A 27,898-nucleotide genomic window follows, 5' to 3' on the forward strand; every position below is an offset into this window, starting at 1 on the left:
CAGCATTAGGGAAAGAGCCTGTGGATGGAATGAGAATATCCAGGTCACCTCCAACAATACCATGACATTGGCTTAGGGAAATTATTACCAGCTCTACCAGGCATGTGTGCTGCAGATAACAGCACAAAGGAGGCATTGAGCTGGCAAGCAATTGCCAAGAGCCAAGAGTTGAGCACTGGACATGTATTTGGATTGGTTATTGACATGCAAAGTGCTCCCTTTGAGTAGCTCTGATCCATCCAGGCCTGGCAGAGCAGCAGCAGGACCAAAGTGCCTCAAGCCATGCCCATGCCAAGCTCTCCTGGCTCTGCAAAACAGGGACAGAGGTCCCATCCCATCCCATCCCATCCCATCCCATCCCATCCCATCCCCAGCTACCCACAATAGGTCACTCACCAGGACACTGATGAATCCGAGGTGGGACAGAAGGACATCTCCACAGGATGAGCACCTGAACTTCTGCTCCTGTCCTGGCTCTGGGGCCCTGTTGGCTCTCTGGGCTGTCCATGCCTCTTCCAAAAGATGCAGGAATGAAGTAAGGAAGGACACTGATGCCACCCACGGCCCTGAGCTCCTCAGGCCACAGAAAACCACCAAACCCAGTGGCCACCACCCTTGTCCCCACAGAACTGCTCCCATTTTTACCTTAACCAGCCACAATTCTCGGTTCCTGCTGGGAAGCAGCTGCTGTCTCTCTCTTCAGACCAGGCTGAGCCCACCCTGCCCTCCAGGACAGCCCTGGGGACACAGAGCTGAGCCCCAGGGACACCCTGCCAGGGCTGGACCCACACACCCAGAGCCCTTCCCAAGGGCAGGACTTGGTTTTAATTTGCATGATCCCCATTTTTATTATTTATCAGTAAAGTGTAATTACTGCTTCCTTCACGAGCCTTAATTAAAGATGAAAAACAATCCTGACAAGTCGATTAGATTTTTTTCCTTGGTCTCCATTAAATTAAGACTCAAGTGTTACTGGAAGTGTTTCATATCACAACACATTTAACTGAAGGCTGCTTCGTAATAAATAAATCACTGAAGACAATGCAGGAACTTTTCCTGAAGGCTCTTCTTACAATAGGATTTCATTTTCCATCTGGGAAATGCTCTGGTGCTCTTTTTCCTCCACACCATCTCTTCCAGCAGGAGCTGTGGGCAGCCAGGGTGGCTGGAGACCCCTGCCCAGTCCGAGATCTCCAGGAGGGCACCAACAGCAAAGCTCTGGAAGCACAAGGCAACCCCATCTCCTCTGTGCCATGGGGGCTCTGTAGGAACCTGACCCTGCAAACCTATTCCCAAAAATACCCTTTAAAAGATAGGGCTGAGAGAGAGGCTTTTTCTGCTTCTCAGGGCTCCCCACATCACAGCTCCCAGCTCAGAGCCAGGAAAGAACTCCAGAGACCATCACAAATTTGGAACATTTATTTATGCAACTAATTTTCTTAAAAGGAAAGAAAGCCAAAAATAATATAATAACAAAATAATAAAAAAACATTAACAACAGCTGGATGTATGTGGTACAATCCACATCAGACACATCCCTCCCTCGGTCCCAATGCTCCATCCTCATCCATGGTGGAGCTGCCTCATGGTCCCAAGTCCCTTTGGCACCAGCTCTGAGATGCTGCCAGCTTTTAGGATCACTTTGACTGCATATAGACAAAATTGTTCCAATTTGGTGTTTTTCTTGAGTTTTAATTTTTTTTTTTTTTTTTTTTTTTTTGTTTTTATTTAAAAAAAAAGCACCACTCCAATCTGTAATACCAATAAACATTATCCATCTTAAGAACAGTATTTATATTTTTATATATAGATTTCTATATATAGATTTCTATGTACAAGATGTCCTTGCCTCATGTCAGAGGAGCATGTCAGTAGGAGTTGGAGATGGGCTGGGTTTTATAGCACTTGGATTTCAAAATCTGCCCTTCACCAGAGATGCCCTAAAAACCCAAAGACACCCAGCAAGGAGGTATCAAAATAAAATAAAAAGGAAAAACTCTTGATTTTAAAACATATATACAACTCCTGCAGTCTCTGTTGTCTCTGCAGGACTAAGTGGGGTTTCACCCCTCCTCCTTTTTCTCTTTCTGGAACTACTTTACCTGCAGAGCCCTGTGGGATGCTCCCTCCCTCTGGACCACAGGCAGGATGTGGGTGGCCCAGGCAGCAGCATCCCTCCAGCTCCAGGGCTGGACAGCCCCCAGAACATCCCATCCCATCCCATCCCATCCCATTCCCAGGGATTTTGGAGGCTCAGCTCAGCCATTTTCATACAAAACCAAACAATTTCTGCACACGGCATGCAGCACCTTCCCTAGGACAGCACAGGCAGGTCTATGGAGAGATGGGGACTGGGAAAAGGACACAAATTTATCCCAGTGTGGGTACTGGTGTAGTCAGGTACTGGTGTTACTGGACCATTTGGGGGTAAAAAAGATCTTTGGTGACAAGACAGAATGGGCACACTGCAGATGAGACAGCAGGGATGGAAAGAAGGAAGGAATGATGTCATATAGCCCTTGGAATAAATTATTGTCAGACTGTGAATTCCTCAGGGAGGAGGTGGCAGAACCAAGGGTCTGGGATGGTGCTGAAATCCCCATCACCACAGCAGTGGCACATTGTCCAAGGGCAGAGAGGGCAGGGATGGCTCTTCCCGCTCTCTTTCACCCTTGGAAGGTGGATGGAAACATCTCCTGGGTTTGCTCCTCCAGCCATTTCAGCTGTGCAGCCTTCATGATTCCCTGGGGAGAATTCCCTGGGCAATGCTTGGCAGCCCCAGGCAGGCAGGGCAGGGAAGCTGCCCCTGCCCTGGGGAGGCATGGCGGGAGGATGGGGGGGAACACAGATGGGCGGTGAAGGGGGCAGATGGATGAAGGACAGGGCTGCCCACATGAAACCTCCAGCATCTGGAGAAGTTTCTCACCTTGCTCTCCATCCCCCCCAAAAGTGATGGTGAAGGGTTCAGCCTGGCCCTCAGGACACAACCAACCTCCCCTCAGTTCCCAGACCTGAATCCCTCCGGATGCACCTTCCCAGGGCCATTCATTTTATTACAACCAGGCTGAGGGCAGAATCTCTGGAATTACCACAACATCAGATGGAAAAAGTGCCATTTCACACCCGCCTGCAGCAGGATGGAGCTAAAACACCTCAGGTACCTTCAGCCACCAGCCCCGGTGGCACAGGAGTGTGGGGACCTTCCCCCGTCCAGCCCCAACACAGGGCCATGGCTTTGGCACAGCTCAGCCCAAGCCAACACCACCCCAAAATCGATCCTCCTGCCCCACCAGGCCCAGCAACTGCCCAGGGGTGGCATCCAGGATGTATTTGGGATGGATCCGAATTTTGAGGATTTTGCTTCAAATGCAGTGATGCACAAAGGCAGGGTTAAAAACAGACCAATGGGCCAGTGGGACATCAGGAAGAACTCACTGCTACAGATGGAGGAGAAGGTGTGGAGATGCTGGGGAACCATCCCCTCCAACACTTTGCAAAAGCACCGGGAGGGTCCACGTCAGTCCCTGCAGAGGGACATTGCATGGCCAGTGCCCCTCATCCCTCATCCCTGTCCATTCAGGGCTGGATGCACAAAGGGTCAGGACTCACAGAACTAAAAGAGGATCAAAACTCATGGTGCCAAGGGGCAGAAACTCAGGAGCTCCTGGGGGGCCTTTGCTCTGGCTCAGAGTGAGCCCCATTGAGGGAAAACCCCCGGCAGCCTCCGGGCTCCGCGAGGAGCAGCTTCAATTCTACACATAAAAGAGCAACATCTCCCAGTGTCCATCCTTCTCTGACGGGAAACAGCCTCAGCTCCTCGTGGCCTCCTCTTCCTCCCCTCCCTGGCCTCCTCTCCGGCAGCTGCAGAGACCCAGCAGCACCAACCCCAGGCTGTGATTCCAAGGAACCGGCTGAGCTGTGGGATCCACCCACTGGGACACGCCCAGGGCAGGGAGGGAAGATGGAGAGCGGAGGATGAAGGTGGAGAGTGGCCAACACATCTCCGTGTCCTTTTGTTTCCTGGATCCCAAGTTTCCTGGTGGGTCCTTTGCTGTTTCCCTGCCCACCCCGAGCAGGGACACAGTGCCCAGCTGCGAAGCGTGGCTGGCACGGCCCTGCACGAGCCCTTGTGCCCCTCTCGTGGCCAGGTGCTATCTGGTCTCCAGGGACTCCAGGTATTCCAGTGCTATGTCGTAGCAGAAATGGTACTGCTCCTGTTCAGAGAGAGAAGAGAGGGTGTTACCATCCAGAGGGAGCTGTTTCCCAAAGTTGTGAGAACGGAGAAACACATGTCAACAGCCCTAAGGAAACACCTGCCAGCCTCTTGGGGCCCCCTGACAGTTCTGCTGAGGCCACAGCCAGGAAAAACTCCACTCTTGGCAAACAACACCCACAGCTGGGCAGGGGCATGGTGCCCTAGATCCAATAGCTCCAGACACACTAAAATCCAGCATTTTGGGGACACACAGCACCGTCACCTGCCCCAAGGGAGGAACCAGGACTGCAATATCCCCTTATTGTGAAAATACCTTTATTCACCACCCCAGGTACAATCAGCACTGGGGGCTCAGCAACTTAATCACCTCAGTGACTGACATGTGTCAATCAAACGATGGAAGAGACATGGAAACAATGGAGTCTGGGGTCAGAGGTGTCCACAACAAAACCTTAGGTAGGAAATCAAGGAATTTTTGTTTCTGAGTTCAGCAGAGGCTCGAAAAGGGGAGAGCACCCAGGCAATTATCCATGGTTGGAGTGGATGGAGATACCCTGCCCTGGCTGCAAGGACATTCCTTTATCATAAATTCTCTTGCCCAGCAGGACCGGGCTCCTTCTCCCATCTTTTCGTGAGACATCCAAGGATGGTGTCAGCATCCTCCCACCCTTCACTCCCCGTCAGCTGCACAAAGGGAAAGCCCAGAGTGGCTGACTCCTGGTTTTGTAACAAAAATCCCTGAACTGGGGCTTGTGAGGGCAGGCTCATCCATCCCTGTCCTCCTTTCCATGACCTGTTCCCATGCTCTCCCACCCTCGTACAGCTGACAGCACAAAATCCTCAGGAGAGCTCTGACCGTGGCAGTGCACATCCCAGAGAGCAAAACCCCAAACAAATCAGGATTTTGGTGCTGCTACAGGCACTGGGACATCAGGTGGGAGCGCTCTGGGTGTAACAGCAGGTAGGGAGAGGACAGAGCTCCTCTCCCCAGATCCTGGCTGCAGGATGGGGATTGGAGCCTGAGCACTGGCACAAAAATCCTGTTATCCCACACGGGTGGGCGGCTGTGGGATCTCAGGTGGGAGCAGGCAGAGGGGGAGAGGGACTTCAAAGCGAGGAGGCTGCAACAGCCCAGATTAAAAGCACATAATGCTTTTTGGATTAAGGAAAGGGATTGTTTCCACTTATCATCATGTAAAAATAACCCCCAGGGCAAATACAGAGGGAAGGGGTGCAGGCAGCAGGAAGTGCTCTCTGCTGGGCTGAGCTCCTTACACCAGGCATGGATCTGGCCTCCCGGTGACTCTGGGAGATTGAGATTCCCAGAATAGCCAGTTCAGGTTCATTTGAGGCGGGAGGAGGCTTGTGTCCTGATGGGAAATGTTACCTTTTTTTAATACCCTTGCAATTTAGCCCAATGGGTCTGGTGGCTTCATGCTTGTCACATCATCTTTCCATTATCTGCATCCCTCCCCCTGCTCCCCTCACCCCTCCCTCTCCTTCTCCTCTGCTTTTAATTCCTAATGCAAATCACATCCCCTCCTCAAAACCATTTCATTTTGCAACTTAGGGATTTTATAATCTAAACAGGGTAAACATTTCCAGCTGACTTGCTTTTAAAACATCATGAGGCACCTGGATCCCTTCACCACAGGGACAGACAAGTGCCCGCTCCCTCCTCTGTTCCATCATCATGGGCCTGAATTAGGGCAGGGGCTTTTTGCCCTGACCCGCTGCCAGCTCCAGCCTCCTCCTCAGGACACATCACTCCATTGCTGCTCCCAGCAGCTTGTGCACCCATTAATTTCACTCCAAGTGCTGCTCATTCCCTTTCATATTTCTGACAGGAATTTCTCTCACTCCATACCAGCGCTGCTCCCAATGCCACAAACCTTCCAAAGAACCACAGTTACATCCTGTGGGTTAATGTGACACTTCCTAACAGCTCCTGAGGAGGATTTCCAACAATCCCAGCACCAACTCCAAGGCTGTGCTGGCACAGCAGGATGAGGACGAGCCCAAGGCTGCTTTGAGGAGCTGCCTCACTTCCCAGCCCACCCCAGCACAGTGCTGCCATGAGGATGCCCATGCTGCTGATCAGGATTTGGGGTGGAAAAGGCAGCGTTTTGGGAGGTGAGCATCCCCAGCACCTCTCCTCTGTGCCAAGACCAGAAGCCAGGGTGGACAGGGAGGGTCTGGTGCTTACCAAGGTCTCCACCATATTTGGTTTGTAGTTGCGGAGGGTCTTGGCAGCAAAGAAAACATCTGCCATGTTGTGACACTTGATCATCTCCAGGATCATGGTGGAGGCACAGAAGGTGCCACTCCGGCCACCTCCGTTCCTGGTGGGACAAACACACATGTCAGGGGTGAGAATCAGGTGACCTTCCTGCTCCTTCCAAGTCTCCCTTTCTCTATCTGACCCTGCATCCCAAGGGATGTCCCAGAGCAGGGGCTTGTACCTGTACCAGGGGACCTGAACCTGCCCCATGGTGTGGCAGGACAATGATGCCTGCAATCCTGCCCTCCAACCCTCACAAGAGCATGAAAACATCCTTTTGGATTACCAAGGCTGGATCTTGGACATTTGGGCTCAGGTCCCAGCCCTGCCATGGATCAGCTCCTTGGGGAAGCTGCCGTGTCCCTCCTGCCCTGCACAGGGTGACCCTGGGCAGGTGACACGGTGGTGCTGCTGCCTGGAGGAACTGCCCCACAATCCACACGGGGCACTGGGAACTTCCCCAAATCCTGGGCTGAACCCCTGTTCCCACACCACCACACCTGAAGCCTGACAGCAATGGGAACATGGGAGAGGAAGAGAGAACGCGATGCCAGAGCTTTATTAAGCATGGTCTCAAATTATCCTTCAGCTAACGAAGATGGACAAGGCTGTAATTAGTCTTTGATTAAAGGCTTCACTGCTGTCTTTCCCCATCTGTGAAGGTGCTGGGTCCCATCTGAGAGGAACACACACAGTGTTCATGAGCCAATCCCACTGGGAGGACAAGGGTGGACAGGGCTTGGAGCAACCTGAGGTGTCCCTCCCACTGGAACAAGATGAGCTTTAAGGTCCCTTCCCAGGAAATCACTCCATGATTCTCTGCCCCCCCCCACAATGAGCAGCAAGTGGTGGGAGTGGCACAGCTCCTGCCACGTCCCTTCAGAGCCTGTTACCCACAGAGGATGTGGGGACAGGGCTGGGACCTCTGCCAAGGGTGGGGGACCAGCACAAAGGACAGGTTGGTGTCACTCCTGCTGAGCATCCATCTCATGGAGGAGGTGACCCAAAACACATGTTGTGGCAGAGGTAGCCCCATCTGGGGACAAAGTCACCCCAGTGAGGGCTTTGTGAGGATCTCCAGGCAGTGCTGGTCTCCCTGGGCAGAGCCTGCTCCCCTCCCCAGCTGACACTCACAAGCAGTGCACCACAGTCCTGCCATCACCACTTTCCTTCTGCCACCTCTCCACCTGGGCCAGGAGGTGCAGGAAGGACTTCTTGGAGTCCGGGGTGTCTCGATAGGCTGACCAGCGCAGGTACTGGAAATGCCGGACCATCAGGTGCCCCTCCTGCAACTGGAAAAGTAAAACTCATCAGCTGGAACCCATGGGCTACCCTCATTTGCCTTCACTGGAGATCTGACAGAGGGCAGGAGATGTTTGATGGAGGGAAGGAGGGGTTTGCCACACATGGACAGTAGAGGCAGAGAGGAAAACCCTTTTCTGCTGCTTTAACACAGATTGTTCAGCCCTGACCGCCAGCTCACACTCATTCCACCACCCCATCCCACTCAGAAGAACTCCATTGTCATGGCTTATTCGACCTCACAGCATCTTGGGCTCTCTCTGTATCTCCCAAAACCTGCTCCCAGGCCCCTGAGCCTCCCCGAGGCTTCTCCATCACACCTTCCTCTTTGCATGCCCAAGATCCATGGGATGTGGTTCTGTTGTGCTCGCTGTAAACCAGGAGGCTGCTGAGAGGCTGCCACGGAGGCGGGAGCTTAATACCTGGTAATCTGGTTAGTTTGGAAAGCTAATCTGGTTAGCTGGATCCAGGAGGAGGATTACATCCACAGAGCTCAGCAGGCTCTAACTGGGCAGATGTGGGACTCCTGCTCAGGAGCACTCGGAGCATCCCGAGTACAGGATGGGATGAGACCATGGTCACCCCACCAAACACAACCCGGGGCTCACAGCTCATGTGTGGGGAGTACGTGGAGGAAAAAGGGGGAGTCAGGGCCAGATGGGGTGTCAGGCACAGATGGGGACACTCAGCTCTGGAGGGCTCCATCCATGCAGTTTCAGGTGCCTGCTGAGTGGGATGAGCACCAGACCTTCTCCACCAGCAGGATCAGGTGTTCCTGTGGGGGAGTTGCTATTCCTGGGGACTGAGAGACACCTGGGGGCATTTGGTGCCCACTCTAACCTCCACATTTCAAAAAGGGGCTTTTCTGAACCTTTTTGGGAGCTTTCCTGAACCTTTCTGGGAGCTCTGATGTGAGCTGGTGATGTGCCTGTGATGGCCTGACCACCCTAAGCTCCAGTTTTTGCTTCCAGCTGGAAGCCAGGAAAGCAGAGGAGGAAGAGGAAACAAATAAATGGAGTTGAAACAGAAGAAAACTCCTTTGACAGCCTGGAAAGGAAATTTTTGGGATCTGCTTTGAAGTGAGGTAAAAGCTCTGGAGCACTTGTGCCACCCCCAATGCCCATCTCCATTCCAGCAAGGCTTGGCACAAAGTGGCTCCATGCATTTCCCAGCCCTGTTCCAGCAATCTGCTCCCTGGAGGAATCTCCTTGTCGATCCAGAGATTTCCATCACACTGCATTTTAATTTAGCCCGGAGTATATCCTACCACCTGAGAGCTGAGCATATTTGGTGTAGGATTTTGTGCTGACACCCAGGAAATGCCAGATGGTCCCTCGGGGAGCGTGAACCAAAACCCTCTTTGTGTTAAGAGTTCAGATAATCAGGATTTATCTCCTCTGGCCCCAGCCACCCTGCCGAAGCACCTTCCCAGCCGGGCCATCAGCCAAGCCACACATTCCCTTCAAGCTCCCTAATTCCCATCTGCCCAGTGACCTTCACTGGGGCACTGGCCTCAGCCTCTTGGCAACCATTAGGAGTTTAAAGACATCAGGGATGCCATCTCCTCCCAGCTGGCATTTATAGGGAAATCAGCTGCTTCTTTCTGTGTACAGCTCTGCATCCTTTCCCTGCTGCCCTGCATTTCTCATCTTTCAAGGCAAGCTTAACCAGCCATGCAACACTGACAAAGGGTAAAAATCTGTGTGGATCTTCTCATCCTGCAGGGAAAGGGCTCTGCTGATACCACGGGAACTGCCGTGCCCACGTGGGGAGTGTCCATCCTGTGCTACGTGTGTGGCAGGGCAGAGATGGAGCTTCAGGCAGGAGGAGAAAGGTCTTCCAGCAGTTTTCTAACACCTTTCAAGGAGCTGTGAACTTCAGAAAGGTTGGATGGAGCAATGGCAATTTTACAAGTTCCTCTCTGGCAGGAGGGGAGCTGGGGCTGTCTCCTCTGCAGGAGCTGAGAGACCCCAGCAGTCAGGAAAGATCCTACTGCTCTCAACAACTCCCTGAAATGTTGAAGACAGGTGGGGTCAGCCTCTTCTCCAAGGTAACAAGTGATTAAAAAAGAGAAAACAGCCTCAAGTTGCATCATGGGTAGTTTAGATGGGGTATTAGGAAAAAGTTTCTCCACCAAAAGAGTTGTCAAGCCCTGGCAGGGGTTGCCCAGAGAAGCTGTGGCTGCCACTGGATCCCTGGAAGTGTCCAAGGCCAGATTGGATGGGGCTTGGAGCAACCTGGGATAGTGGAAGGTGTCTCTGCCCATGGTAGGAACAACATGGTTTTCAAGTTCCCTTCCAACCCAAAGCATCTTGGGATTCTGTAATTCATATAAAGCAGCTCACCCGTGTGATGTTCTGCACTCGGAAGAGCCGGGACACGATGTCCTCATCCGCCACTCCCGAGATGTATTCCACCTCCATGGGGCCGTAGTGCTGCAGCCCCGGCTCAGGCCAGTACTGCAGGCAGGGCTGTGGAGAGAAGCACAGCTCATTGTGCCTGGAAATGTGGGCTGGGACCCAGGCAAGGGCAGCAGGAGATGCCAGTGAAGGGAGCGGCTGGTGCTGGACCCTGGGGGCTGCTGGCACGGGGTGGCCCCAGGGCGGGATGGTGGCCCCAGGGTGGAGTGCTGGACCACAATGCCATTCCTCACTCAGAACATCAATGGCTGGAGGATCTCCCAGCTTATTGAGGGATCAGACATGAAAGGTCAGGTCCACGCCCAGCACCCACACAGCCTCCTCACGCTGCACAGACACAACAGCTGACACTGCCTGGAATGGACACTGCTGTTCCAGGAGGATGCAGGATGGGCTGTGTCCCAGTTCCAGCACAGACCCGAGCCTGCACAACAACAGAGCAGGGCTGGGCTGCTCCCAGCTGGCTCTCCAGCCCTGCTGGTTTTAGGAGCCACTCTGCCACCAGCAGTGACAGCAACGTGGGATGTCAGTGCTCCTCATCCCATGGCCAGGACATCCCACCAAGCCACAGCAATCCCAGCCTGCATCCCTGGGAAGCAACTCCCCCTCCCCGTGTCCATCATGGTACTGATGGATGGCTCAGTCCCTGGAGCATGGGTGAGATTGTTTTCACAGTGTGACAGCTGGGAAACCAGCACCGACACAAAATATATGATGTTTGTCACCACACTTTCACAGGGCATTTAGCAATGCAGGTCAGTCACCGCCTGGGCCCAACTGCAAGGCAAACGTGTCTCAGGAATAATTGGTTATTAATAGGGGCTATAAATCTCTGAGATCTCTGAGCCTTCCAGACTCAGAACTATAATTTGGATATTAAAACTTCCCTTGGCAAGGCGTAGTTCAAGTGAGGGCTGTACCCTCAAAGTCACCTTTCAGAGCTGCCTGCTGGAAAGGTTGATTTATTACCTGTTGGTCTTATACCAGTAAACATTTATGATCCAGCTAAATATTGTAACCCAGACACCCCTGAAGAACAGACAGTGAGAAAGAGGTAGGGCTGAGTAATGAGGAAAAATGGCAGAGGGAAGGGAAGGGATTCTGTCCCTCTGCCCTGCTCAGGTGAGACCCCACCTGCAGAGCTGCCTTCAGCTCGGGGATCATGGACCTGTTGGAGCAATGTCAACACCAATGGAATGCCAACACCAACTCAAAGCCAAGGCAACATCAACACCAACACAACACCAATGCAACACCATTACCAATGCAACATCAACACCAATGCAACATCAACACCAACAGAACGCCAATGCCAATTTAATGCTAACGCTAACTCCAAGCCAATGCCAACTCTCAACACCAACGCAACACCACCATCAATGCAACACCAACTCAAAGCCAACCCTATGCCAACACAATGTTAGTGCAACACCAACACCATGCACCCAGGCTGGGCTGCTGCTCAACACCTCTTTGGCTCCAATTGGCCAGCCCTGTGCTTAAAGGGAACAAATCCTGAGTGCTGCATACAGGCCTGTGTCCCCTTGCAGAGGAGAAATTTCTGAGTGAGCAAGGCAAGGGGCTGCAGCGCTGTCAGGGCAATGGGGACGGAGCAGGACAAAGCCACCCATGGTGAGTTGCAGGGCAGCAGCACTCACCCAGGCGGAGTTGGACTGGTTGAGCTGGTTGAGCATGACGATGGAGGTGCAGCCATAGTCGTACACCAGCCGCCAGAAGTCGGTGGTGGTGTTCTGCAGCGGGTGCAGGGTGACAATGAAGGCAGCGCTCTTGGTGTAGCTCTGTGGAGAGGAAAGACAAGCACCAGTAAGGACACGGTGGTGACACTGGAGCCACTGCTGTCACACCCCAAAGAATCAGTGCAACAGATGAGTGGGACCAAAACCCTCTTCTCCATGCCTGAGCAGAGCTGGTCTCCCTGGCACAGCCTCAGTTCCCCCATGCCCTGGTGATGGGGACATCCAAGTGATCCCTGCCCTTGGTCAGGATGAAAACACACACATTTTGCTTTCACAGGAAAGAGTATTTTGCATAAATAACTAGGGAAAAGATGCCACCTTTGAGCAAAGAAAAAGCAGTAGCCATGGCTCCCAGAAGACCCCAGATCCCAGCTCTGTACCTGGCCCTGACTGGAAGTATCACCCACAGCATCACCCCCACCCACAGCACCCCACCACCAGGCAGTGAGAGCAGCAGAGACAACCACTGACCTGGGCTCTTTTTTTTTTTTTTTTTTGTGGGGAGGAAGAAAACCCCCCAAAAAAAGATCCTAGAGTGTGGCTGCAGCTCTCTTCACAGAGAGCAGCAGGAAAACTTTCCCAGGAAGAATCCTGGGGAAGGCAGTAAGAAAGCTCAAAGAAAGAGCAAAACAATTCTTATCTCTATTTGTTGCACCTGTTGTTTGGCACGTGTGGAAGGTGTTATGGAGACTGTTTACTGAAGAGGGATTTCTTAATTGGACACTAGTGATGGGTGTTTTAGATTGATTGAATTGATGGTGATTTAGATTGAATTAGGCCAAAGCTGTGTCATGACTGTCTGAAAGGGTCACGGGTTTTTCTTTTAGTACTGTAGTATAGTATAATATAGCTTAATAAAGTATTTGTTCAGCCTTCTGAAATCATAAAGTCAATGCACGTTATTCCTGCGCTGGGGGCTCCCTGCAACAATGCTAGAGATTGCAAGAAGGAAGTGGGAGGGAAGGAAATTACTGTATATCTGGTTTGTGCTTTGAACAAGATACATCCCCTTGGTCATCCTGCTGCTGGTTTGCCAAGGGACAGCTGAGCTCAACACTGCATCAGGTACACTTAACACAGTTTGGCTCAAGCCTCTTCAGACACAGAATCAGCACAGCTCTCTGCTAATGGGGGTGCTCTGCCTGCTGCGGGACCTCCTGACTGAGCTCACAGAAATGACCTTATTGAACCATTCCCATGGCCCTGTCCATGGGCAGCAGTGAGACCCAGCACTCAGCAAGAGCTTTCCATCTTCAAGGAGGGGCATGAGAGCATCAGGGGGAAAGAGATTTCACCATGTGTTGCCCAGGCTTGCCTTGGCATCCTCCTCTTGGCACAGGTGTAAGTGACAGCAGGGTGTGGAGCAGGGCATGGCTCCACTGGCACCAGCACCACTGATGGGTGGCACAGGCCAAGCTGATCTGACAGATGGACAGACTGACTGAGCAAACCACTTTGGCACTTAAAGAGAATGAGATTTTTTTTTCCCCGAAGAGGGAAATAGGTTTTATCCCTTCAGCAAGAATTTCATCCAAAGGGCTTTGTCTGTCTATAAAAAATACTTCATTCACTGACCCTTTAGCAGAGATTAAGGGAGGCTCAGTGATGCATAAAGATAAAATGGATATGCAAACAGCAAGCAAGCTGGAAACAAAACTCCCATCCCACTGCAGCACCATGAGAGCCACTCCCCACCACCAGCAGCTCACTCTGCTTTACAAACTGCTTTTGCTGTGGGAGAAGGAATCAGGGAGATGGGATCTGCACAGAGATCCAACAGGATAAATCACCCACAGCATGGAAAACATAAGGCTCAGCTTGGTGCCAGTGCTCAGCTGTGACCAGAGGGTCTGGGGAAGATGCCTGAGGTGTGGGGGGCTCTGTGCTGCCCATGCAAAGCATTTCAAGGAAAGGGAGGTGGGGCTGGTGATGAATGACCATCCCTCAGTGAGGGCTTGGAGCCTGCAGCATCCTCTGCTCTGCTCTGTGATCATCAGCCACTAGAAGATAGCTTTGTCACCACGGGGTCCTTTCTGACTGCATCAGTGGGATGCATGGTGGCTCTGGGAGCACTTCAGAGCCCCCGAAGTTGCATCAGAAGGGGCAGGAGGATCACGGGGGGAGCTGGCAGCACATGGGGGCTTAATGCCACCAACCCCCCAAAAGCTTCCTCTTCCTCCCCTGCTCCACTGTCACTGCAAAATCCTGAAGTCCCTCTGTGCCTGGCTCATAAGAGCAGGAGAAAAGCTCTTGCAGGGTGCTGCTACACAAAAGAAGGGGTGCAGGACCCCGTTACACCATCCCAGCCCTTCCCTCCCTGCACACAGCTGCCATGAGCCTTCCTGCCCATGTGCAAAATGAGGCCATAAATCCAAACCAAACGAAGTTCTGCCATGAAAAGTTGCTTGAGCCCACAGGAAGCAGCCCCTTCCCTCCCCAGGGAACACTCACATCAGTTAAGGCCGCGTTGATGTAGTTGTTGCTGTCTCCATCCACGGAGATGAGGAAGGGAAGGCATCGGTCGGGTGGCAGCACGTCCATGCTGCGGTTGCGCTCCCGGTTGCGGGGCAGCAGCGCGATGCTGCACTCCTCCACATCCAGGTGTGGCGTCACCGAGTTCAGGGTCTGCGGGTACACAGGTCCTCCTCAAAGCCCTGCCTCGTCCCAGCAGGGCTGGGCACCGGGAGGGTGAGGACAAGGGGGAGTTGCAGAGGCTATGGGACACTCACCTGGAACTCCTCCCGCAGCTGCGAGGAGTTGCTCTGCGGCTCTATCCTCACCATCTCCTTGTAGGTGGGCTTGAACTCGCTGGCAGGGATGCTGGTCTCCCCACACAGACAGGCCTCCAGGATGGCATCATGGATGAAGATGTACTGCTCCTTTGGGGAGGAGAGGGGACAGGGCTGAGCCTCCAGAGCCAGCTGGTGACAGCAGCCCCAGGTGTCCCCAGCTGTCCCTGAGGGCCACTCACCTCTGTCTGGATCATGTTGATCCTCCGTGAGCAGAGGGTCTTCACACAGTTGTAGATGTCCACGACACCCTCGCACTCGGCCATATCCAACATCACATCCAGCACGATGTAACAGCCAGTCCTCCCCGTGCCAGCACTGGGGATGGAGGGAGAAACAGCAAACACATTCCCAGTCTGTGCTAGCATCCTCACACAGCCCAAAAGGCTGCTGGGCACTGAGCAAGGCCTCTGTGGGCGAGGGCTCAACACACAGATCCTGTACCCACCAACCCTGCAGAGCAGCCAGGACTTCACACACCTCCAGAGCCTGGTTTAGCCTTAAACCTGCCCAAACACCCCTGCTGCAGCCCCAAGAGTACATGAAGGTCAGGTGGGTACCCATGTCTGAAGCTCATTTTTAATTTAAGGCAGCAGAACACATGGTTTTTGCAACAAAACCAACAACTAAACCATCTAATTGCCAACAGTCCCCTGGAATCGCAGCCCAAAAGCACCAAGGAGGGCTCAGCTCTGAGCCCTGGGAGAAGCAGGGAGGCTCCCCTGGCATGAGCAGGTCTGGATGCACCAGGTGAGACCCTCAGGGAAAGGCTAAGCCCAGCAGGGTACCCAGAGCAGTGGTGACATCCCAGGCCCTGGCATGGCTGGAGTCACAGTCAAAGACATACTGTGTCCTGACACACCCCCCCAGTGATGTGTAGGAACGGAGCCACCCCCCTGTTCCTTTCCTACAGACTCTTTTCCAGTGAAATACTAATTTCTGGGGCTGATGAATCACTTGTCATGATTATCAGTGATTACAGGCTACGGGCACTAATCACACTGGCTGGTGAATGAACGCTGATGAGGCAGTTGACAGGGAGAAATCAAATAAAAAATAAAAAAAATCCCTCCCACTCATCAGCTCCTCCTGGTTTGCCCAGTGGAGGAAAAGCCATTAGCCGATCATGTGGGAATGCCTGCTCAGGACACAGAGAGCCACCAAAGCTGCTCAGATGTGTCACTTGTGTCCTCCCAGCTCTGGCATCCCAATGGCTGAGCCCTGCAGGGACAGTCCTGTGGTTAACCCTGGGAACAGGGTTGTCCTGCTGCCCCCCTGCCTCTCCCTTCAGCCAGACCCCCACATCCTGACCATCAGCAGTGGCAAAGCTGCCCATTGCTGTTTCACCTTTGCCCACTGGGACAGAGCTGTCACCAGTAAGGCTGGGGCAGCCCCAAAACGGTGCTGCTCCCTGCGTGTCCCCCTGGACCAGCCACTGCTGCCACCAGCCCACTGGTGACATTTCACAGATGCCATCACAGAGGGACATCAAGGCCAGGCTGGACAGGACTTGGAGGAATCTGGACTAGTGGACGGTGTCCCAGCCCATGGTGGGGGAATGAGCTTTAAGGTCCCTTCCACCCTCATGTGCCACCCGTGCCCTGTCCCCACCTGCAGTGGATGACGACGGGGCCGGCGTCGGGCGGCGTGGACGCCTTCACCCTGCGGATGAAGGCCAGCAGCCCTGTGGCGTGGTAGGGGACACCATGCTCAGGCCACGACATGAAGTGGAACTGCTTCACCTCGTGCCGGGCTGAGTAACCCCGCTGCAAGGGAAGGGTGAGAAGGCAAGGTCACTCAAACACTTGATTTTTTCAGGAATCCATGATTTTGCCAGCTCAGCATCCAGGCAGATGGACCACACAGCAGTCACATGCTTGGGCAGCCCCACAGCTCTCTCCTCTTGGCTGCAAAGAGGGTTAAAAACCACCAAGGAGAAAAAGAAGGAGGTGGCAGGAGCCTCAGGTGTCCCTGCCCTATAACCAGACAGTAATTTGATATTGCTGTAGATTAATGAGTAAATTGCACCGGCTCCATCTCAAGTTACCATGCTGCAGACTGATGGCTACATCACCTCCAGCCCAGAAGAGAGGAACACATCCTTCACCCCCACCATACGAAAATTAAACACTCACTCACTGTCCAAATGAAAGTGGCACTGAGCTGCTCGCCCGACACAGGGTGCAGAGCCAGGGAAAAGGCAAAGGAAGGAGCAACTGGTGACCCCATATTGGGTTAAATAAACAGGATACTCATAAATGCCAAGCTATGGAGTGTGAGAGGTGCCCGAGGCAGGTCTGTCCCTGAGGCAGGGCAGGCAGAGGCAGGGCCGTACCCTCTCCAGGGCGAAGGTGCGCACAGCGTACTCAGCCAACGTCTCGGACTCCACCAGCGTGATCTTGATGTCCCCGTACATCTCGGAGTCATCCGGCCAGTACTTGGAGCATTTCACCTGCAAGGAGAGCACAGGATGGGGGCTAGGCTCTGCAGAGGTGGCTTCCAGCAGGGATGGGATGGCATGGCATGGCATGGGAACAGGGATGCCTACCCGGCCCACCTCCACCAGCTTGGTGATCATCACGATGCTGGAACAGTGCTCCTGCCACACCATGCGCCAGAAGTCGTACACCATCTCCTGCTTGGGCCCTGTGGGACACAGTAAAAGCCCCCACGAATGGATGGCACCACCAGCAGAACCCAGCCCTAGAAGTGGCCCAATGCCACCATGTCCTCCCTCCTGCCTCTGAGGCATAAACAGCTCCACAGCACCTCAGAGCCCTTTTCCCCAGGGCTCTGTAGTGCCAAGGGCAGGCAGGAAGGGTGGGAGCAGCTCCACATTGGCCCCCTCTCTTCCTTTCCTGCTCCTGCAAGGTTTAATTCCACCAGGAATAAAACCTGGCTGCTACACAGGAGGTGAGGAACCACTGGCTGAGAGGGCAGGGCATGACTCACCTTGTGTGGCTATGAAGTGGTTGGACCTGTGGTAGCCCTGCAAGGGAAGCAGAAACATCATTCCCAAGCTGGGGCACAGACTCTTAGACATTTCCCAGCCACCCAACTGGTAGAAATTCCCCACAGCCACTGGGCCAGGTCCTCAAGTTCACCACAGAAGGAGAAGGAGGTTCAGCAGCCATCCCACACTCAGCACACCCTGTTCTGGGATGGTGCATCTCTTGCATCCCACAAGAGGTTCATGTAATGCCCAACCCACACCCCTGGTCTGCAAAATCCTTTATCAGCACCTTGAGGGATCCATGAGCTCCACTCCAGCTCCTGCTGCCACGCCGTTGCTGCCAGGAGAGCTCCATTAGTGACCCCCCCATTGCACAGCAGCCACCTGGTGCGAGACAGCCCCGCTCCCCTCCTTCATCCCAGCTGCTCAGCCCTTAACAAGAACATGCCAAAGAGCACATTCCAGCCAGGCAACTGCCAGAGGGACTGTGAACACAATGTCCTGCCCCCTGGCCACAGGTCCAGCAGAGTTAAACCACACCACATGCATGGAGGTGACAGTGGCTTCTCCATCCCCTGTGGGTCTTTTCACAGGGGATTGCTGTGGGTCAAATTCAACCCCTTCTCAGAGCACACGGCCCCTGCTTTCCATGCCCCAGTGCCACACAGACCTTGCTTTCCCATTCCCTGGACATTCCCAGGTTTATGGACACATTTTCCCAGCCTGCCTCTCCCTGATGGTATTTAGACCACACTGCCCAGGGTGAGGCCTGGCAGGAGATGGGAGCAGAGAAGGGAGGAGAGGGCAAAGAATCTACTTACTTCTCGGTTAATCCGAATCTTAACGATCCCATTGGGACACAGGTTTGAGAGAAAAAGATCAGAGATATTAGTGAGGCACAGAGCAGAGAGGGGTTAGAGCACCTGCCCTGGGGCAGGCCATGGAGAGACAGGGCAGAAAGGACACAGGGGACAGGGACAGGCTGAAGGACACTGCTTGGGCACTGGGATCAGGCCACACTGACAGACAACGCCCTCTGGGCAGGAGGGAAAAGTGGGATTTGCTGCTGCTTCCAGGAGATGCTGGAGCCTTCCTGCAGCTGCTCTGGTCTCAGCATCGCTGGAGGTGGCAGGGGACATCGTCTTGGGAACACTGCTCTCAGAGGACACTAGGGCTGGGCTCTGCCCAGATTCACACACACCAGCAGCATCGAGGGGTACTCCAGTGCGAGCCCCAGATGGTCCCTTGTTCCTCTCAACCTCTGCATCCCCCACCCAGGGAGAGGGAGATCCACGGCCACATGAGCAGGTGAGGGGGAAGAGGATAGAAAAGCAGAGAGGGAATGAGAAGGAGGGACAGAGCAGAGCAGAGAGAGATGCAACAAGCAGAAACTGCTGATGAACACAAATAAATCTGGCAGGTCCTTCATGATGCACTGACCAGCCCACCCTGGGCTGTCCAAACTCCTCCAAATGCTGCTGAACAAACCCCGAGAGGCCACAGGAAGTTCGTGTTGCAGCCCAGAGCCCCAGGGACACAGGCCCTGTCCCCACTTACGTCGATGTAGTTGGCATTGATGTAGTCGGAGTTGGGGTCCCCCAGCAGTGGGTGCAGCTTCACACGGTGACGGTCATCTGGGGAAAGGGGACAAGGAACCATCAGTGCCTGCTCACCCACCAGGCCACCCTGGGCAATCACTCTGGCCCAGGAATCTGCAGAACGTGGGATTCTGAAGGTGTTTGGGGTGTCTAAGCCTTTGCTAAGGGCACTCACATGTGGACACATGATCCTGTCTCCCTTTGGTCTTGTCTTTCTTCTTTGAAGCATCCCAGCCTTCAAAGAAACTCTGTAAGGAAAGGATGGACATCTCAAGCTCAGCGCAGAACTCTGGGGGTCCACCAGCCCCAAAAGCTCCCTGGGGAGCAGGACAGACAGAGTGGTCCCTCCACCCCAACACCTGGCTTCTGCAGCCTCATCTCCACCTCCACAGCACACTCTGCCAGCTACACACTCCTGTTACATCCACAAAACAGCCCATTTTCCAGCAAATTACAGACTGCCTGGGTTGTTTTTTTTTTCCTAGGGTTGGTTCTAGTTTTTTTTATTCCTAAACCTCCCCAGCTCCTTTCTCTCCCCAGCACAGAACAGGTTTGTGTGTAATAACAGTGACATTCATAGATTGGCGTAAGAGGTGGAAAGTGGAAGGAAATTACATGTTTTCTCCCCTCCCATAATATCTGAGTGCTTTCAAATGACTAGTTCCAAGAACATACAGCAGCTTTTCAAGGAGCACTAATGATTATCGCAAGCCCTGGTTTGTCCAATGCGTGAAAAGCAGGGGAGAGCTCCTGCTCCTGAAACAGCTGAGCATCAAACAGTAATTTCACTGGGAAATTTCAATCTCCAGACCTGTGGGACACTGAAGAGTTAGGAAATGACCCCACTGGCTGTGCTGAGGCAGAGACTTGTGAAATAACCTGCTCTGTTACAAGTACTCTGACCTGGCCAGCTGGGATGGACATGATGCCACCAACAACTCTTGGGAAAGAAATCCCTCCCCCTGGCATCACCCTCCACAGCATCCTCTCCCCAGTGTCTTTCTTCATGGTCTTGGAGCTGACAGATTGCAGAGGATTTGCTTGTTCTTAGGCTATGGCCATGCTTATCACAGGCCAAGTGTGCTGGAGAGCAGAAGGTGACACGGTGATGCCCAGGGAAAGGAAAGGGAAAGGAAGGAGCAGCCCTGGCCCATGCAGGAGAGCTGGGATGGTACACTGCAGACAAGGCTGGTCGGGCTGGTTTGTCTCATCTCAGGCACCTGCTCAAGCTGAGAAATAACCCAGAGCTGCCAGCACCAGCCATTCAATCCTGAGTCAGGGACACCCCCATGCTGATAATGCCAGCCCAGAGCTGTGAGCTCCAGCTCCCATCCAGAGCTCCAGACCTAGAGCATCGTCTCCTCGCACGGATCCCACCCATGTCCCCCCATCCATCCTACCCCCCGCTCCCCCTGAGACGCTGGCACAAGCTGTCCCCACCTCATACTCCTGCTTGAAGCCGTAGCCCTCAGCCGTTTTCATCTGGTTGATGTGCTGCAGGAGGTCGGCCACGCGCACGGCCGGGTGCAGCTGCCCCGTGTGGTACGGGGAGCCCTTGCGGCCGCACTGCCGCCGCGGGGAGCCCCCCAGCAGGCTGCTGGACTCGTTCACCACACTGCTGCGCTGGTCACCTGCACAGGGAGGGACAACCGGGGGCTAGCAGGGCAGCAAAACCTTGGGCTGCATCCCCATCACCTCCTCACACCCAGAGGGCTGGGGAAGACATACTCGGGAGATGTGGCTGCTGCACGCCCTCTCTGGGGACCACCAGGGGCCCAGCCCTCAATCCCATCCCCTCATGCTCTCTGCAGAGTTTTTTCTACACCACAAAGCCAAAAATGCCCAGTACAGCCTTTTAGGACCTCAGCAGGTCAATCAGAAATCAGTGGGCAAGGCCATAAGGGGATAATAACCTCATTTCCCCTCAGCTGGAACAATGAGCTCCCATGCAGACAAGCAAGAGCTCCATGCCCAAATATTCACACAAGATCCTAAGTTGAAAAATCACCTTGCCAAAGTTTCCAGCACAGCTTAACAGTTCATTTCCCTCACTGCTAGAGACCAGCACTGGACTCCTCATGCTGCCACAAATGGAGCTTGCTGCTTTGATGGAGAGCCTGTGTAGTATTTACCTGGTTTATGCCTTTGCTGTGTCATTACCAGCAGAGCCAGGCCAAGACCTCACCTGTGCTTGTCAGGGCAAGTTCCCACATCAGATCCCAAAATTTGGGTTTGCACAAAACCTGGTACTCTGAGCTACTGCCAGAGATGGGCAGGCAGGGATCCATGGAATGGCTTGGGTTGGAAGGGACCTTAAAGCCCATCCAATGCCACCCCTGCCATGGGCAGGAACACCTTCCACTGTCCCAGTGTGCTCCAAGCCCTGTCCAACCTGGCCTCGGACACTTCTAGGGATCCAGGGGCAGCCACAGTTTCTCTGGGCACCCTGTGGCAGGGCCTCACCACCCTGAGAGGGAAGATTTCCTTCCCAATATCCCATCTAACCCTGCCCTCTGGCAGTGGGAACCAACAGGACAAGCCAGGAGAGTGCCTCCACATCCCGTGACCTGACCAATGGGCTCATCAGCTGCTGGGATTAAAGAGGAATTCATTAATTGCTGGCATTTGCAAGGTGCTGGCCACAGCCACACGCTGAGGAACCACTGGGGTTTCCATGAGGATCAGTGACTTTCTTTTAAATGCACAGAAACTGAAGTGGGTGGGGGGGAATAGCCACCAACCAGGCACCAAGTCATTAATTTCCCTTCGTTAATTAAGGATGTTCACAGGCAATGGAGACTTGCCCAGCCATGGCAGGCAGCCCGAGCTCCCCAGCTCGGCCCCACCAGCCTTTGAGAGCTTCAATGACAGCAACCAAAGAAAAAACACACCTAGCCTAGCTCGATGTGTTAAGAGGAGGAAAAGTTTGCCCTCTGGGCTCTAATGATCCATGAGACAATGGCAGGAAGCACATCAGTCCCCGGGAGAGCCGCGTGCAGGCGGCATCTTGCAGCTACTGTAACAGATGCTATTAGCATATGGCTGAAACTGGGGCAGCCAAAGAGTTATTTTACAACTAAATCAGCATGGAGACACATCCTCCGGTGGGTGTGAAGTTATCAGTCTCCCTCTGATAGGAGCGCATGGGCTCTTTAACCCTTCAATGCCCAGGCTGTGTGGGGAAGGCTGGGGGAAAGCTTCCAACCTCAGCATAAACCAGGAGGTGATATTCACCCAGTTCCAGGGGGCTGCAGCCAGATCCTGAGCCCACAAATGGCCTCAACCGGCCCAGGCACAACTCAGATCTCCATGAGAAGACAGAGGTCCAGCTCCCCACAAGAGCTTCCCCTTCAGCACAGCCTGGATGGTGGCAAAAGCTCCAACACAGATTAAATCCATGCCCTTGGAGATTTACACAGGGCAGGGAAGAACCTGCTATGCCACACATAGTCTAAAACAGATGTAACACCAAGCCTTCAAGAGAATCACAGAATATCCTGAGTTGAAAGGACCCACAGAGACCCCTGAGTCCAACTCCTGGCCCTGCACAGACACTCCAACAACCCCACCCCCCTGTGCCTGAGAGCATAGTCCAAACACTCCTTGAGCTCTGGCAGGCTCTTTCTGTGATATTTTGGGGTTATTGGGCACCTTTGTGGCTGGAAGGAAGCAGGGGGATGCCAGGGTCCCCATCCTTACCTTGGTTGGCACAGCTGTGGGATGGGAGCAGGGGGATGCTGGTTACCAACCTCACCTCTGTTTCCAGAGTTGTGGAAGGAGAACAGGGGATGCCAGGCTCCCAGCCTCACCTCTGTTCCCGTAGCCGTGGGTGTCCATGAAGGACAGCCCCAAGCGCTCGTCCTCCTGCAGGGTGCTCTGGTCGGTGAAGCTCCTGTCAATGGCACTCATCATGTGTGTCTTCTCATGCCGGTAGTTTATGGTGGCTTTGGTCATATTCACAGGTTTCCTGCAGTGGGGAGGAGCAGAAGAGAGCAGGACTCACCATCAGGTGCTCTAAGGTCCCCTCAAAGCAACTGGACTAGATTATTCCAGGAGCAGGATGGATTATTTGCAGCAGCGTGGTCATCACACTTTGGTTCTCTGCTGTCCCAAGCCAGTCACAGCCACACATGCATCCCTCGCTGGCTGCAGCAACTCCAGCTGCTCAGCCTCAATGTCCCCTCCTGTCCCCTGCTCTTGGGCAGCCAGGTGTGCTCCTTGTGCAGTCAAATGCTCTCTCCAGCCATCACACAGATCAGCCCCAGCCCTCCCCAGCCCCAAGTTCCCCAGGCTAGTGGAAGGTGTCCCTGCCCATGGCAAGGGTTGGAATGAGATGAGCTTTAAGCCCCTTCCAAGCCAAATCATTCTGTGATTTTAAAGCCATGTCAGGGGCCAAATACATCCCAAGGGATGGGCTGGACCACCCCTGAGTAAACCCATGCTCAGCACCCACTGCAGAGGCTTTTTCCCCCGTGCAGGGTCTCTTTAGGCACCTAATGAAAATGCTGGGAAATCCCAGGAGTTCTCACTGGGACAGAACCTCGCACCCCAAATTCAAGTCATTTAAAGAAACCCGAATGAACATTTTTGAGAGGCAGCATCAGGCTCCAAAGCCAGAACAGTGATTAAGCCAGAAGGATGAACAGGAGATCTGAGCCCATGTCAGCACTGTGGTGGGGCTGGAACACTGCAAGGCACTGCTAAAATCCAGAATTCAACTCAGAGTTGCTGACCCTTCCCCTTTACGCTGCCTTCTGTCTCTAACAAGCTCGGCAGCATTATTTTCCCTGATCCAAAGAGACCCTTAAAATGCACTTGGCAGAGATAAGGACTTGTTGCAGCAGCAGGGTGAGGGGGGTGGCCGGGAGGAGGGTAAAGCAGGAGAATGACAATTACTTACGGGTAATAGGAGTAAGAATAGTAGTTCCTCCTGGCAAGCGTGCAAAGAGAACAGCAGAAATTGCATAAGCAGCTTTTCTCCACTATTAGGAAGGGAGGTTACAGGGCAAGTCAGCTGCCAGAAAATTCAATGCACCATAGAGGAATCAGGCTCCCCTGTGGCACCCACAGGTTATTTATTCCAGGCAGGAGCCAGCATCCTGGCAGGAGAGCACAAGCACCGGCTCTCAGCGGGACCACACTTGTGGTGGGTGTCCACAGCACCCTTGTCCAAGAGGCTATTCCATAATTTTTAAGAGTGAACAACACCAATGTTCCAAATGTAGGGATTTTCCCCCAGGCTGTTGGTTAGGGGCCCAGAGGGGGAGATGGCCTTGGGATGTCACATTCCAAGTACACCATTTACTAGAGACAAACATATTCCAAGGCTGCATTTCCATTCCACCACATCAGTGTTTCTCCAACAGCAAAGCAATCTGGAGAAGATTTATGAGCTCATCCCAGCTTCCCAACAGCCCCAAATTCAGGCTTCACAGCACCAGATCTAATTTGTGGCTCTGGTTTATCCTTCAACAGGTTCATCCTGGGATGCCGAAGCAGAGCTGCTCCTCCTCATCCTGCCTGGCAGCACCGACAATGGGAATGCAGCAGCCACACTCACAGCTTCCCACCCACAGCATCACTCCCCGAAACACATCAGTGCTGCTGGCATCTGCTCCATCAGGGAAGGAGCCAATGAAGCTATGAGCCAGCCCCACACCTCAAAGGACGCAGAGATGCTACAGCCCTGCTCTTCCAGCAATGTAAATCCACAAGGATCCTTCCAGGGTACACGCAGCCATAAAGAGCTTTGCAGATTTAAGGGGCTGAGGCTCTACCCTGCTGTTTTTCTCTCCCTTTGGCTGTTCACGTACTTTGCTCCATCCTCCCAAGCCCTGTGTTTAATTGCTGTCCTTTATCCCAGCTCTGAGAGCCCCCCCGGCCCGGTGCTGCCTCAAGCCCTGCACAGAAGCAGCCACTTTTCCAGGGCATTGCAGCCACGTCAAAAGCAGCGGCCACGTGCCCAGTGCTCCCGGGGATGAGTGTCCTGAAAAGCCCTCACCCTCCTCCCATCCCATGAGCTCCCCCAGTGCCAGCCCCCTACAATGGCCACGGCCACATCCATGCTGGATGTGCTCCTGCTGGCCTGGCCAAGGCAGCAGGGAAGCCCAGAGGCAGCATCTCATCTCAACAACATGCCATGGCTGCTGTTGGCAGGGAAGAGCTGGTGGGATGGGGACAGCTGGGCTCAGCACCGGTGCAGGGCTCGGGCATGGGCCAGAAACATTTCCATCCATGCAGGATCACCAGAACAGCACAAAGCCAAGAACCAGCAGGAAAAGAATCAAAAACCATAAAATATGGGGGAGAGGGACAGTGGAACAAAGCTGCAGAGGGAGTAGGGACATCCCCAGGACCTTGCTGCTCAGTTCCCAATGTGCCCTGCCATGCCTGGTGTCACAGAGCATGGGGGCTCTGTGCCCAGTGAGATACACAGGCACATGGAGACTCAGCTCGAGGGAGCATCTGGAGCCTGCCCAGCGTAGCTGAATCCTCACCAGTAACTCCAGTTAGTGCTGGGGTGGTGGAAAAGGGCTGGGGGGAGGGAGGGAGGGAGGGAAGGACAGATCAAGCACCAGCCACCAGCGCAGGTCTCCTTACCCTTTCCTTATGGCGACGATGATGGCTCCCAGCAGGATAATCAGGATGATGAGCCCTCCAGCACAGATCCCCAGGATCAGGCCCATCTCCTCCGAGTGCTGGGACACCTCCAGGGGACGCTTGCTCTCTTTGCAGGCAGCTGCCAGGGGACAGGGACAGGCAGGAGGGGTGGATAGATGAGGGTGCTGTGAGCACCCACCACATTCCACTCCAGGGGGATTAGCAATATCAGGCATGAAAACATAGGGATTTGTCCCATGGGATGCTCGTTTCTCCATGAACACAAGTCATTCAACCAAGACGCTACAGGGCTCTGCAATGCCACACTATAACCATGGACAAGTCCCTCTCTCAGTTCCAGTGAGGTGGGACAGTCCCTTTGTGCACCTTTCATCACACCCCACGTAAGATCATCCATCTCTGGATTCAGCATCCAGCACCACCATTCCAGCCCCACCTCCACCATGGTAACAGCATTAAGAAGGAAAATTCAACCAAGGGAAAAACCCCAGACGCCAAAGAGAGTGGGAAACAGAAGGGTGTGGGGTGGAGCTGGAATAACCCATCACATGCAGCCCAACCACTGCCAGTGCTGGTCCCAGCCCACCGGCAGAGCCCCAACCGCTGGAGCTGCCGTGGGGCTGGAGCTAGAGCAGCCATGGGGCCGCAGCAGCCATGGGGCCGGAGCCGCAGCCTCGGTGGGGTCAGGGCAAAGGGAGGGCTCACCTTTGCGAGCGATCCGGACACAGTTCAGCCGAGTCTCCTATGGAGGTAAAAATTGGGGGGCGTCAGTGCTGGATGAGCTTCCCAGCGGCTCCACCCCCCACTCTCACCCAAGCGAGGCCGGGTGGGCACAGGGCTGGTCCATTGGTGCTTCGGCCCCCAAACTGAGGGAGTCCATGGGTGATTTGTGCTGCAGCTCCCAAAGAGCTCCTGGGAACCCACAGCCCAAGAGATGCTGCTGAATGATCTGTCCCCAGCATTCCCAGGTCTAGCCAGAGCCACAGCTCCTGGCACAGAGTGGATGGTGAAGCTCAAGAGCGTGGAGAACCCAGCAGACACAGCCAAGCCACGTCACCAATGTGCCACCAACTACAGCTGAAACACTCCCAGGTCGTCATCCAGAGCTTCATGGGCTTGTCTTCCATCAGTCAAAGTTTCAAACTCCAGCTCTGCATCTGCTGCCAAGGTTGCCATGAGGTTCCAGCTTAAGTCTCCAATAGTTTTAACATTTGCAGTCTAGGGATGGGTTCAGCTAAAATATTCCATTTTTCCATGCATCCAACTTCTGTTGCAAAATAAAAAGCACCACGTTGGCAGTATTGTCTTCTCCAAGCATCCTCCAGTCTCTCAAGGCACCAGGCACCAATGTGCTCCATCCACCTTCGGCCCAAGACCTGCCCATGCCGCATGCCCAGGGCAGGGCCAGCTACAGCACTGCTCTCCTTGAGATCTCCAGCTTTTCCTTCTCCTGCTTCTTGCTTCATCTGGCACAAAACCCATGAAAAACCCCAGCTATGATCCAGCGTTTTTCCAACATCTGATGGCCACTGGGATAAATCCACTACCTCCCAGCAGGAAAGATGTAACACAGCATCAGACACCAGTAATCACCCAGCAGTGCCGAGGGAGCCAGAGCCAGGACTCTCCCTGTCCCTCTCAGCTCTAATTACAACGAAGCAGCGAGGTGTGAATGATCCCGGAGCAAAGAAAAGGACTCAGTAACCACTTCCCAGCAGGACAGAGATGTGCAGGATGAGGATGCTCCCAAGGGTCAGATAGGAGCTGCTGCAGCAGATGATGCCGAGAAGGGTCCCCACAGGGTCTCGGTGGTCCTGCCGGTGACTTGGAGAAATCAGCCCGGGGGTGCAGGGGGTGCAGCTCCACAGAGGGAACTGGCAGCAGCAGGGAGCGAAGGGCAGCCCGGGAGCTCCCAGGAGTTCTCTGGAGCTGGGACTGGCCATCCTGCCAGCGCTGGGTCC

The 27,898-nt window shown here is 53.9% G+C and overlaps 1 protein-coding gene across 2 annotated transcripts in view; it reads right to left on the reverse strand.

The window, feature by feature from the left end:
- Nucleotides 1-1,438: 1,438 nt before the first annotated feature.
- PTPRU (protein tyrosine phosphatase receptor type U) overlaps nt 1,439-27,898 on the reverse strand; it is a 57,106-nt gene continuing 30,646 nt past the window's right edge. Inside the window, exons 13-30 of one of the 2 annotated variants that reach the window (XM_030964580.1) lie at nt 26,643-26,679; nt 25,917-26,055; nt 23,126-23,283; nt 20,757-20,947; nt 19,492-19,564; nt 19,276-19,352; nt 17,718-17,754; nt 17,323-17,411; nt 17,101-17,217; nt 16,377-16,531; nt 14,948-15,083; nt 14,706-14,855; nt 14,428-14,601; nt 11,878-12,018; nt 10,145-10,270; nt 7,632-7,789; nt 6,423-6,558; nt 1,439-4,214 (exon numbers count right to left, since the gene is read on the reverse strand). In XM_030964580.1, the coding sequence (XP_030820440.1) occupies nt 4,152-4,214; nt 6,423-6,558; nt 7,632-7,789; nt 10,145-10,270; nt 11,878-12,018; nt 14,428-14,601; nt 14,706-14,855; nt 14,948-15,083; nt 16,377-16,531; nt 17,101-17,217; nt 17,323-17,411; nt 17,718-17,754; nt 19,276-19,352; nt 19,492-19,564; nt 20,757-20,947; nt 23,126-23,283; nt 25,917-26,055; nt 26,643-26,679 (2,157 nt within the window). In that variant the 3' untranslated portion in view covers nt 1,439-4,151. Of the gene's footprint in view, nt 4,215-6,422; nt 6,559-7,631; nt 7,790-10,144; nt 10,271-11,877; nt 12,019-14,427; nt 14,602-14,705; nt 14,856-14,947; nt 15,084-16,376; nt 16,532-17,100; nt 17,218-17,313; nt 17,412-17,717; nt 17,755-19,275; nt 19,353-19,491; nt 19,565-20,756; nt 20,948-23,125; nt 23,284-25,916; nt 26,056-26,642; nt 26,680-27,898 lie in introns of both variants that reach the window. The other variant, XM_030964579.1, reaches the window with a different exon arrangement.

Source organism: Camarhynchus parvulus, chromosome 23 (assembly GCF_901933205.1).
Source record: "Camarhynchus parvulus chromosome 23, STF_HiC, whole genome shotgun sequence".
NCBI lineage: Eukaryota > Metazoa > Chordata > Aves > Passeriformes > Thraupidae > Camarhynchus > Camarhynchus parvulus.